Source organism: Balaenoptera borealis (genome assembly GCF_965194805.1).
Source record: "Balaenoptera borealis genome assembly, chromosome: 1".
In the NCBI taxonomy this organism is placed as follows: Eukaryota; Metazoa; Chordata; class Mammalia; order Artiodactyla; family Balaenopteridae; genus Balaenoptera; species Balaenoptera borealis.
Window position 1 is genome coordinate 144,529,103 of NC_138860.1, and position 13,148 is coordinate 144,542,250.

The following is a 13,148-nucleotide window of genomic DNA, read 5'->3' on the forward strand; positions in this document are numbered from 1 at the left end:
TGTGCTGCAGAACACACCAGAGCTCCCTCAGGTTCTCAGCTTTTCCCTGCACAGCTTCAGTGTAAGTAGGTATACAGCCTTTGACAGTGGAGGGATGTAGGGTGATGTTGGTTGCAGGTCGCTTCATTTGTGATTCACTCTTGTAAGTCAGTTTACTGTGATATCTGTATAGTGTAAAAGTATCTGCTATGGAACATGTAATAGGTATTGTAACAGATGGAATCTGGGTAAAAAAAAATATTTTGAAATTAGTGTCAGAACATATTCAGTTGATTCTATATTTGGAAAATATAACCTGCCTCCATTTCAGGCACTTTTTTTTAAGTTATCTTAAATTTGGAACATCATAATGTACACTACTAATACATACTGTTAGGAATACATAGAAGTGATGGGTCTTCATTTAGGTAGCTATAAAAAGAAAACAAATTTCTAAATCATCTTGGTCTGTTTTCAGAAGTCAAGATTTGAAAAGAAGAATGTGGGCTTTGATTTTAGGAGTCTTAACTATATATTGTATGTGAGGCTTCATTGTGTGCTTTAGAAAATAAATAAAGATAGATTTTTTTTTTAGTATGACAGTAGTTTGGAATATTAAGCTAATCAAAAGCTATTTCTTTTCCATTTTGATAACATAGGCTAAATTTGGCCGAAGGTGGACCAAAATTGCAAAGCTAATTGGAAGTCGCACTGTTTTACAAGTGAAGAGTTATGCCAGACAGTACTTTAAAAATAAGGTAAGCAGAATATAAACACCCTAGTGATAATATTTAAAATAAACAAAATTAATAAGCAGAAATACTTCTTTAATTCAGGCATTAAAGTCTTAATGTTCAAAGTTTTTATAGTGAAAGTATTTTATACCCATAAAGTGCCCTATAAATGTTTGTCTTCAAAAATCTCAAAGCATATATTCAATGTATTGAGCATTGCTATTAAATAGGTATTATTATTTTACTCCACTTAATTTCATGCAGTTAAATAGGACAAAATATTAATTGCTCAAAAACATCCTATAAAGCAAATAATATTCCAAAGAGAAAACCTTAGAGGTCATTGTTTCCTGGAAATTTAAATTTCTTTTTAACTATTTGCATTAAACTTTTTTTTTTTAAGTTTTTTTTTTTGTTTTTTTTTTTAACTTAATTAATTAATTTATTTATTTTGGCTGTGTTGGGTCTTCATTTCTGTGCAAGGGCTTTCCCTAGTTGCGGCGAGCGGGGGCCACTCTTCATCGCGGTGCACGTGCCTCTCACTGTCGCGGCCTCTCTTGTTGCGGAGCACAGGCTCCAGACGCACAGGCTCAGTAGTTGTGGCTCATGGGCCTAGTTGCTCCGTGGCATGTGGGATCTTCCCAGACCAGGGCTCGAACCCGTGTCCCCTGCATTGGCAGGCAGATTCTCAACCACTGCGCCACAGGGAAGCCCTTGCATTAAACTTTTAAGAAAGATTAGAGCTTAAGGGCCCAAAATGCTAACATGATTCTAAAATCTTTTTAATAGCAATGAAACTTGTACAATTACTATGAAGAATTGTCTGAAAACTTTAATAAATTGCAGTGTTCAGAAATGTACAGTTATGGTCTAGTTCTTTAGTCTTTCAAGTAATTTGTGCTATATTCAACCATATAGTTTTGATACTTAGAATTTTTCTAATATGTTCTGCTTGAGTTCTCAAAACATAATTATACAGAATTTGAAAGTATCTTAAGTGAAATTTGATGTTTTAATGTAAATAGGGTTGGCCCTTAAGTGATATTTGGTGTTTTCTTTTAATGTAAATAGGGTTTGAACTGAGCAGGTCCACTTCTATGTGGATTTTTTTCAATAGTAAATACTATAGCACTGCACAATCTGCTGGTGCGGAATTGCAGCTGTGGAAGAACTGCAGATGGTGAGGAACTGCATATACGGAGGGCCAACTATAAGTTATATGCAGATTTTCAACTGTGTGGACAGTTGGCACCCCTGACCCCCTTGTTGTTCAAGGGTCAGCTGTAATGGGTTTTACCCTGTATACAAGATTTATCTAACTTAGTGTCATTTGGGCATAGGAAGTAAGTAATGGAATGGATTCATTGTAAATCAATCATCTACTACCTCTTTTAATCAGCAAAAGCATTTTCAAGACAGCCTGCTAAGGTTAAGGTATTATGGAACAGAATAAGCCTAATTTAGTTATTCTTACTCCCATGCTCCTCAGAGTAGAATGTACGGGGCATCTTGTAGTGTCAGTTTTACTCAAAGACTTGAGGTGAAAGGGTACATTTTAATATTAAAAGAAACATTAATATATAATGAAATACAATGCAAAATTTTGTCTAAATTCTTAAGCTAAAAACTGGAGACTTCAAATAAATAGCAAGGTTGTTAATGGCTATTTCAGGCTAAATGTCCAAATCTCCTTTTCCCTCCTGCTACCTTCTCCTTCTCCTCTACATAGTAAGCCAGTTAACCTCAAATATGAGATCCTGGGAGTCTATTGTGATAAAAGATCTATAAATAATCTCTTTTTGGAAGCTGTCATCCCTTGGGTATATCAGTCGTACAAGATTTTTCAAAAACTATATGTAACAAAGGTTTTATTTCAAATCATATATACTCGTTGACATTTATTTTCTTTTCCTTATTGCATTACAAGATACTTATGTTTATAATAGCAGATATAATAGATAATTTCATGCCTTAAATTGGAGCTACATTAAATGAACCTGCAAAAACCAGTTTGTTTCTATTGTCTTTGTATTTAAATAAAAGATGATTTTAATTTACTAAGTGAAGATATGTGAGATAGACTCCTTTAACTAAAGGATTTTTTTTAGCATTATAAAAAATGATCAGCTGAGGTATCAGACATTCTGAGAAATAAGCCTTTACAAATATCTTAGAGAATACCTTGTATGACGGTTGTTTGCTTCATTCTGTATGGTTGATCTGAGCCAGATTCCTGTTTTAAACTTAATATTAAAAATTAAGTATTGAATAGTAGGTCATGATTATTTCATTAATAAAAATCACCAGACCATGAATGAGTCAAATATATTTATGGAAATTTGAAATGATGATCTTTTACATTTAAAATGCAGTTGTAAACCCTTCAAAGAAAAGCACAATAAAGGTATAATATACCATTGACATGTACTCAGTTTAATAATTTTGTATCTATCCTATTTTTTTGTGTCAGTGATTACATTTTAAAATGCTAATATTATGGAGGCTTTATCTTGATTTTTAATAAGGTAAAATCAGATGGTCCAGAGAAGGAAACACCAAATCAGAAAAACAGCAGTGGTTTTCAGATGAAAAATGAAGATGAAGGCACAAAGGCATGGACACCATCAGGTTTAAGGGGTCGTGCTGATCCCAACTGGAATGCTGTAAAAATTGAAAAGTTATCTGATGATGAAGAAGTAGACATCACAGATGAGGCAGATGAGTTGACTTCTCAAGCTCCCCAAAAGAATCTTAGCAGTGATCTCTTATTAGATATCTCTAAAAATAAAAGTCATGAAACCAGTAAAGGAGAATTCATTGCTTCTGACAACCAGGAAGATCCCATTTCTAAATCTTCCAAGGAGTATCTTCAGACTATAAAGCAAGATGAGATGGAAACACTTTCAAGCTCAGGAAATACATTTTGGACTGAAAATCACAACACCAGTGACCAAAAATCAGTTGAATTATATGATCAGAAATGTAATAAACTGATGAAAAACTGTAATAAGCATGATGGAAATGGAATAATAGATGATGCCAGGCAGTTACCTTCTCCAGAGCCTTGTGAAGTTCAGAAAGACTTGAGTGATAATGAATTGCTTTTTCATTCTTCCTGCCAAATGGAGGAGGAGAGCCATGAGGAAGAAGAGCTTAAGCCACCAGAACAAGAAATAGAAATTGATAGAAATATCATTCAAGAGGAAGAAAAACAAGCAATTCCTGAGTTTTTTGAGGGACGCCAAGCTAAAACACCAGAACGCTATTTGAAAATTAGGAATTATATTTTGGACCAGTGGTAAGGAAAAATTGTATTTTTGGTGCTGGTTTAAAACTTATGATACTCTATAGAGTATTTAGTTAGGCCTATGCAGAATTCAGTATTTTATATTCCTAGTGTTCCAGAGAGCTTTAACATATGATATATTTCAATAGGCAAAACTTAAAATTTCTCATAATGAAATCTTTTGAAAGTTGTGGTAAATATTGTCATCTATAGCTATCTTAACCCATCTGTCTGTTCTTTAAGAGTCTGTGGTCCTAGAAGAAAAGGGATAGATGATTGCCTTAAGAAGCGGTTTCTTAGGACAATGTTAGGAAGATATAGAAAACACTAACTGCATGGGAAAAGGGGGAGAATGTCTTTCTTAGTTTATGATGTACTTTGAAGTACAAAGAGAGAAAACTTTGGTGACAGGATAGTATCATTAAATGTGGCTAGATTTCAGAAACCATTCTAAATAGCTGCCTTAAATGCTTTCAACTTTGAACTTGTGACATAATGTGTTAATAATTCCTTCATCAGGGTACAGGAATTTTTTGATATATTAAGTTTACCCTCTAAATTTTCAGTGCCTTTTATTTGAATTATTTACTCAGGGGTGGGGAACAAACCAAAAACTTCCCACCTTATTAGCTTAAGTGCTCTGAAAGTGATTTGCATTTTTCATAATAGTTTAATTAAGACATCATCAAACATGCATAATTTTTATTGCTTTAGGAGCTACAGAATTGTGTAGAGCCATCTTTACAGAGGGCTTCTGCTGTAACCTAGGAAGATTACCAAAGGAAAACAACCAGACTTACTAAATTAGTAACTTTCATTTTACCCACACAGTATTAAGTATTTTGACATCTAAAGATAGCCTTATTCTAAAAGAAAGATTTTTTTCTTGTTCTTGACTCTTGGTTATCTCACAAATGGTTGAGGTTAGGAAAATTCTAGGTAAGGGTGGTATCAAAGTAAAGAATACCTATAAGGAACCACTCCTGACATTTGCATAGTGTTTTATAGTTTACAGAAAGCTTTTCTCTGTCATCTGTCTTTTCAGATTCTCTGTCTTTTCTCTGTCATCCTCACAACAATCTTGTAAAATAGGTGGTATTTTCTCTATTTGATAGAATGATCTTGAGGTCAGGAGAGGTTTAGGGAGCCACCTTGAATTATACAGACCAGCTGCTGACAAAAGAAGGACTTCAGTGCAAGTCTCAACTCTGTAAATCACTCTTGCCATTATTCCACATTGCCTAATTCACACTATTAAAAAAGACAAATTAAATTAAATCTCTGTTGGTATCTAATTTTGTTTTTGGAAATAAGAGCATGAATGGCCAAAATAAAAGTGCTTCAAAATAATGGCTAACTCAAAAGTGTCTATAAATTATCAGTGACTACTTAATGTTACTGTAATCACATTTCATTTGTTACTTTGAATTTTGGATTTATGAGGCAGAATAATTTATATGGATAGCATAAATTATATGGCAGTAGTTTCCTAATGTCATTTGCCTTAGTTCATGAAACCAGTTAAATATTACTGTTTCAGTATGATGATTTAGTCAAAGAGTGTGAAAGCAAAAAGGAATGTTTTGAACAGGAACTCAAACCTATTCTCTTCAGAAATAGAAGAGAGTGTTTAGAGATTGGAGGCAGTATTAAAAAAATAGAAGAGTTAAAGTTTTAAAGATAAAAAAAGTCCTGCTAGAGTTGTTTGTTGCTTAAAGATCCTTTCCATAAAAGCACATGCAGTTAACTCCCTGTTTAGGGGAATATTTTATTAAAATAGTAGTCAGTATCATTATTGAATACTTACCAAATGCAATGCGTTGTATTTAAGTCATCTCTAGTCCTCTTGACAGCCTTGTCCTCATTTTACAGATGAGCAAAATGAGGTTCAGAGAGGGAAAGGAACTTGTTCCAGGTCCCATTAGGCGAAGGTGGTTCCAGAGACTGCAGTCTTGACCCGTTATTTTCACACTTTCAGCTCTGGGCCTTGACTGACTTTTCATGCTGCCTTGCATGTTTTCCCCCCGCCAGATCTTGGTGAATCTTGCTTCCTCTTCTCTTTCCGTTCTGCTCAAGGGAAATGAGAGGCCTTCTCTGACCACCCTGTGTCTACAGTAACTCACATATCTCCTCCCTGTCATTCTCTAACCCTGCATTTTATGTATCTTATAGAACTTACTACCACTGAAAATATTATATTTTTATTTGTGTGTTGTCTCCTCTCTCCCCAACCCCCCATGATAATGTAGGCTCCATGTTCATTGTTCATTGTTACGTCCCTAGTGCTTAGAACAATGCTTGGAATACAGAGGCAGATTGAAAGAGTGAATCATCATTATATCATAAACAGATATTTGTAGAGGCCTTACTATTTGTTCAGTGCGGTACTAGTACTAAGCTCTTTGTTTAAAACCTTTCAATTTGGATAATCTTTAATTAGACCAGTACAGTTCATAGATTCGTACAGTTTTTGGATGGCTGGGTATACCATGCCCATTCCAGCTTTCTTGCCTTCATTTGCAGTTTGTTTACTTTTCTTTCAAGATACACTGAAATCTCACCTTTGTAATGGAACTTCTGATACCCTCCCACATCACAGATTACTTTTTACCCTCCCTGAACTTCTATAGAATTTATGATTTTCAATTTGGTTTTTGCTTAGGCCTTCCCTAAACACCCTATCTAAAATAGTCTGTAGCTATTTGTCCTATTCTATCCTCTTATCCTTCTTACTGTGTCTTCCTAGCACATACTGCCACCTGACAACATAGTATATATTATTCATTAATTTATTGACTATTAGAATGTAAGGTCTGTAAGTTCAGGAACTTTAGATTCATCTCTGTATCCTTAGTGCCTAGAACAGTGCCTGGTGTATAGGACACAAAATAAATATTTGTAGAATAAAGATTGATTAAGAAATACCTATGTTATATGATATATCTGAATACTTGGTTTATAAAGTCTGTGTTTGAATCTTGTCACTTCCTTAAGTCAGTGCTTTAATCCCTCTCACCTACTTGTTTCCTTTCCTCTAAAATAAGAATGATAAAATCTGCTTTGTAGAGTTGTATATAACCCTTAGTACAGCATCTGTTATAAGCACTCAGTAATTGTTTGTTACTGTTATTAAGTCCTCTGTTACTTAAACTTTATGTTGTACCATCTAACATTAAGTATATTTAGTAAATACGTGTTTTGTTATGGAAACCTCTTATTTCTTTCATAGTCTTTGTGCGTTTCTTTATTCCTTTAGAATGCCCTGTAGTATCCGTTTCTGTTTTCCACTGAGAGCACTTAATATTTACTAGCATAATAATTAAAAACTAATATAAAACTTTTAAGCATTTATAAGGTAGCTTGTAATTAAAAGATGTTGTCCAGCAAAGTAAAAGTAAATGAACCTAAGCAATTTATTAAAAATTGGAGTGTCTAATACTAAATATTTTCAATATATTATGAATATGCCCTTTTCATTCAAAGATTCAGGCTTGCATTTGGATCTGTAGATATATAACGCTCTAACTTCAGAGTCCTGGGATAACTGAAATCTATTGAATTTAATATTGGGGAAGAAATGATACTTGTAAAACTCACACTATACTTGTAAGTTACTGTATCATGGAAAGATATTTTATTTCAGAAAAGAAAGTACACTTGGGTATTATGTATTAACGTTGTCTGTACACATTACATATTGAGAGGGGGTACATTTTTAAAATATTTCAAAGATTAAAAGTTTCCCCCAGAAATCTTCTTTTATGTTTTTATCCAAAATAATTGTACTTCCATCTCTTAGGGAGATATGCAAACCGAAATACTTAAATAAGACCTCAGTACGTCCTGGCCTGAAGAACTGTGGGGATGTTAATTGTATTGGACGGATTCATACATACCTCGAGTTGATAGGAGCAATCAATTTTGGATGTGGTAAAAATAAAAACCCAACAACATCTTTTACTCGACATTTTTTATCCTTATAGCACCCATTAATTTCTTTGATAGTTAGAATTCAAGTTAGACTTATTATAGATATAGAATACAGAAAGATGCTATAACATTATAGAATAAATGTATTATTGAGATTTTGTTTTGAAACAGATTTCTGTTGATAAACTATATTTCCTTTTAACCTACATTGAAAATTGGTGGTATGATTTTAAAGGAAGAATATTCAGTCTAACTGGTAGAAATGATTTAAGGATGCAGTTCTTTGTCAAGTAAAAGTAATTTTATGAAAAGTCCAATCAAAGCCCATTTGATTTGGAAATACTGTGTTAATGCTAGAAATACTGTCTAGCAGTGTTTAAATAAAGAAAATAATTTATGAACCTCTACACTTAAATGTAATAAAAGTGCCAAAATATTTTTCGTGGTAGAAAGTTTCTTTCACTCTAGTTTTTCTCAAATTTAAGCATATTTTTAAATGTATTCTGTCCTTTTATTGAATTAACATGACAATTTTGAAGAAAGATAATAGTTATAGTTACAAAGTGATAAGTTAATTAGAATCTTGTAACCCATAGTTTGAGAGGAGTATATTCTGTATTCTGTGTCTATGAAAAGACAACCAGAAAACGTCCTGTCAGAGATTATTTCATTTCATGTAGAGAGAGAATTTATAGTTTGCCCTGGGATCTGTCCTACATTTCAGCATCCTTGTTTGCCCAAAGCACGGTATTAGGACTGGCTTTACAGGAAAACTAAGGTGTCATACCTTCCTTAGCCACTAAAAGAAAAATGAAATCATGTTTACTGTATTAGACTTGCAAAGGTAACAAAGTGGGCTTAACACTCATTTAATCAGAAATTAAACAAATGACCCATTTCCTAAATGTTTCATTTTATTGAGATTTCCTTATAATAACAGCATACTTTTATGTGAGAACTACCAAGTAGCACATCAAATGTGTATTGTGGAAATAAGCTCATATTTTTTTAAAAACTTAGATATTGGCTTATAATTAATAGTATAGATGTGCCTTACTATTTAACAAATAAGTTCCATAAAATAATAGATTGTTTTGTTTTTCCTGGATTCCAATAGAACAGGCTGTATATAACAGGCCACAGCCAGTTGATAAAGTACGAATCAGAGACAGAAAAGACACAGTAGAAGCGTACCAACTCGCCCAGCGTCTGCAGTCTATGGTAAGCAGTCCCTTCTCTCACTAAATGATCTTTCCTGATTGCTCCTTACCCTGTTAAGAAAGATATGCCTACTTCTCTTCCCCTGTTTAACAAATGGCCATCTAGTAGAAGAACATGTTTTCGCTTTTATTTCACCCAAGCCATTCACTTTTTTGGTTTCCATTCAGTTTCATGTTGATTTATGAGGCAAAAAACAAACCCCCAAAATTTAAAAATTCACTCACAAACTTCACACAGAGCATGATGTTTCGCTAAAGTGGTCTTGGACTGCTTTGTTTTGATTTCTGTATCTAATGTATCTTTTAAAACTATACAGTTTAGCTCTTTTTTCTTTCATTTGTTTTTTGTTTGCTGAAAATTCTTACCATAAGATTTAGCTTTGTAGAATTGCCATTCAAAATATTTTAGCCTTTAGTTTTTAATTCTTGAGGTTAGTGAGTTTTACAGTATTTTAAAATGCATGCATCTTATTTTGAAAATAAGTGATCCAACAAGTCTCCTAAAAGGCAGAGTCATATTGTGGTCTTGTTGACTTTACTAATAAAATAGGTTAAATTGGTAATAGGTAAGATAAATGGAAAAAGTATAAATAATAGAGTAGGTATTTTTCTCAGAGTGTTTAGGCTGTAAACCATTTCTACCTAGTTTATTTTTTTAAGAAAGGGTGTTTTCATATACAGTTGCTGGAGGTGGTGCTAGTCATACACTGGCTTCTGGCAGCCGGTCCATTTTAAAGGCTTCAGTACTGATGTTTGCAAAACTGGATATTACTAATCCAGTCAACCAACTTTATAATTTTTTACTATTTGTATTAACTAGGCAATCTTTTCCTAAGCCTGAGATATAATTATTTTGCTTCTGGTTTTCAATATTATACCTCTGGCTGTGTGTTCTTGCAAGTTTTCTACCACAAAGTCATTTTCATGGTGATTCTTTTTGGTCCTAAAAAATATTCTTGTCCTAGAGTTGTAACTCCCAAATGGTGAAAGGAAACGAAAATTAAAGAGAAATTGAAATAAAATTTAGAAAATCATCACTGATTTATTTCTGAGCAGAGTGCTAACTATTCAATGTAAATTAATAAAATACAGTCAGGCATTGCTGATCAGGGATTACGGTATTTTAATGGAGAAATTGAATTTTAGAAAATTATCATTTTGGTTTTGTGTGTTAATGTGCTGTGATTTCTCCAAGCTAATCTTGTGACCTTTTGCTTTATTTTTAACTTCATCACAGCGCACAAGGAGACGTAGGGTCCGAGACCCCTGGGGAAATTGGTGTGATGCAAAAGACTTAGAAGGACAAACGTTTGAGGTAACTTTGATCCCTTCAAATGACTCAAAAGTGAAAGTTGTTTTGTCAGTATACATTTGTATATCTTAATGTCACATATATTACACTTGTTTTATGTGTGGGTGTATATATATATATATATATATGTCTCTTTCCCACGTTAATTTGTTTGTCTAGAAGTCATCAGTAAACAACAAAGAAGGCACTGATGGTACAGTTAACTAGGAGTTTGACTAATTTTCAGAACTTTGATTATCTGTCTCTATATTCTGGTCTCAAGCTCCAGAATATCTGCCAAGGTGCCAGGGAGTTGTGCCCTATTCATTTCAGTAAAGTCACTGAATGATGTTCTGATATACCAATCAAAATATTGTTCCATGCATTAGACATAAATTGAATTACAAATATTAAAGTATTATTTCTACTAACAAAAATTATGGTCCTAAAAAGAAACATAGGCAGTGAGTATATGTGTGTATGTGCACGCACGCGCGCACACACACGAATGTGTTCTGTGCATATATAATTTGTTTGTGAACAACCAGTGCAGTCAAATGGAAATAATATGTGAATGTGTACTTACTGGCTTTGTTACCTTGCGTAACTGTACCAAATCTCAGGGCTTTATTTATGAAGTGTGGGTGATAACATCTCCCTCAAAGATTGTTGTAAGAATTAAGTGAAATAAAATGTATGACGGTCCTAATACTCGGTACTCAGTAAGCCTTTGCATGTACCAGGTACTCAATAAATGTTAGTTCTCTTCTTTCTCTTCCCCATTCCCTGCCCCCCAGCCTCACATCTGAGCATTATTCTAGGCACAACAATTAGTAACACATGGTTCCTTCCTACCAGGAACTTACATTTCTAGTAGGAAAGATAAAACCTATGGTAAGTTCTATGAGATTGGTTCCAAGAAATATAAGGTCCTCCCTAAGGGTGTGATCAGGGAAGGTTTCACAGAAGATGGGATTTTTCATCTGTGACTTGAAGGATGAGCAGGAGAATCTCAAAATTTGGAAATGTGGATGAGGGAACTCCAAGCTGAAGGAGAGGCATAAGCAAAGGTACAGACATAGGAAAATACCAGATATATTCTGGAAAAGGTACATAGTTCATAAGGGCTGGAATATAAGATTGGTAATAGAAATGAAATGAAAGAGAATTATTTTATTTTATATTTATAAAGGACTTACTGTGTCAGACATTATTGTCAATATTTTGGAAACATTAACTCATTTAATCTTCATGATAACATCATGACATTGTTATTATTACTATTATTGTTCTCATTTTAAAGATGAGGAAAACTGAAACACAGAAAGCTTCAGTAACTTGGCCAGGGTCACGCAGCTAGTAAGTAGTAGAGACAGGCATTCTGTCTGCCGAATCTGTGCTCTTTAGCTTTATGCTGTGGTGTCTCTTTATTAACTTTCCCTCTCAGTGGTTGATGGACTCTTTGATCAAATGGTATTTTTTTTTTTTTTTTAGCATCTCTCTGCTGAGGAGTTGGCAAGAAGAAGAGAAGAGGAAAAATGCAAACCTGGTAAATCTTCAAAAGTGCCAAGGCCAACAAAAAGGTATAGTGTGACATCATATAAGTGTGATTTTTTTTTTTAAACGTATCACAAGTGATTAGAAAATGTATGGAAGGGCTATCTGATATTGCAACATTACATTGTCCACATTAAGTTTAAAAATACTGCTGAAGGGGCTTCCCTGGTGGTGCAGTGGTTGAGAATCCGCCTGCCAGTGCAGGGGACACGGGTTCGATCCCTGGTCCGGGAAGATCCCGCATGCCGTGGAGCAACTAAACCTGTGCGCCGCAACTACTGAGCCTGCGTGCCACAACTACTGAAGCCCACGCACCTAGAGCCCATGCTCCGCAAAAAGAGAAGCCACCACAATGAGAAGCCTGCACACCGCGATGAAGAGTATCCCCCGCTTGCCGCAACCAGAGAAAAGCCCGCGCACAGTGACGAAGACCCAAAGCAGCCAGAAACAATAAATAAATAAAATAAAATAATAAAATAAATAAATTAAAAAAAAATACTGCTGAAATTTTTTATTTCACTGATTATTAATTTGGGAGACCTTGAGCAAAAGTGTTAATTTGTTCATGTTCAGTGAATATAGGATCCAACATATGTTGTAAGGGGACCTTGTTTGTGACAGGTGGTCATTTAACTCCTTAGACATTATGAACAGGTAACCTCATGAAATGACTAGTTCTCTCTTTGATTGATGCTGAATGTTAGGTTTTTTTCTTTAATAATTTAAAATATTTAACTTGTAACATTAAGGGTCACCAAATAAGTTAAATGCCTTGACTTTGTAGACCCTCACTTCCTGCAGATGACCCATGAAAGAGACTATAGTTTTGTCAGTGTCCCTTTAAAACAAGACATCCAGGAATGCCACTTGGTTATTTTCAATGGAAAGAGCCCTAATACTCAAGCAGTTGTATGTCCCTGGGTAAGTTACACAAAGCCTTTATAAGCCTTGGGTCCTCATTTATAAAATAATGTCTATAATAGCTAACACTGTTGGGTATGTTTTAAGCACTTCATATATATTATCTCATTTATTCCTCATGACAACCCTATGAAGTAGTTAATATAATCATTCCCATTTTATAGATGAGGAAACTGAGAGGCACAAAGAGGTTGTGTGACTTGCCCATGCTTGTTAATGGTGGTGTTGTG

The 13,148-nt window shown here is 34.2% G+C and overlaps 1 protein-coding gene across 5 annotated transcripts in view; it reads left to right on the forward strand.

Moving 5' to 3' along the window:
* MYSM1 (Myb like, SWIRM and MPN domains 1) overlaps nucleotides 1-13,148 on the forward strand; it is a 56,047-nt gene that overhangs the window by 22,395 nt on the left and 20,504 nt on the right. For 4 of the 5 annotated variants that reach the window (XR_014234851.1, XM_082357000.1, XM_082357001.1 and 1 more), the window contains exons 7-12: nucleotides 639-737; nucleotides 3,239-4,011; nucleotides 7,799-7,929; nucleotides 9,047-9,150; nucleotides 10,387-10,464; nucleotides 11,935-12,023. Coding sequence is in view for 4 of the 5 variants with exons in the window: in XM_082357000.1 (XP_082213126.1) it covers nucleotides 639-737; nucleotides 3,239-4,011; nucleotides 7,799-7,929; nucleotides 9,047-9,150; nucleotides 10,387-10,464; nucleotides 11,935-12,023 (1,274 nt within the window). In the remaining variant the exon portion in view is untranslated. The remainder of the gene's footprint in view (nucleotides 1-638; nucleotides 738-3,238; nucleotides 4,012-7,798; nucleotides 7,930-9,046; nucleotides 9,151-10,386; nucleotides 10,465-11,934; nucleotides 12,024-13,148) is intronic. The other variant, XM_082357003.1, reaches the window with a different exon arrangement.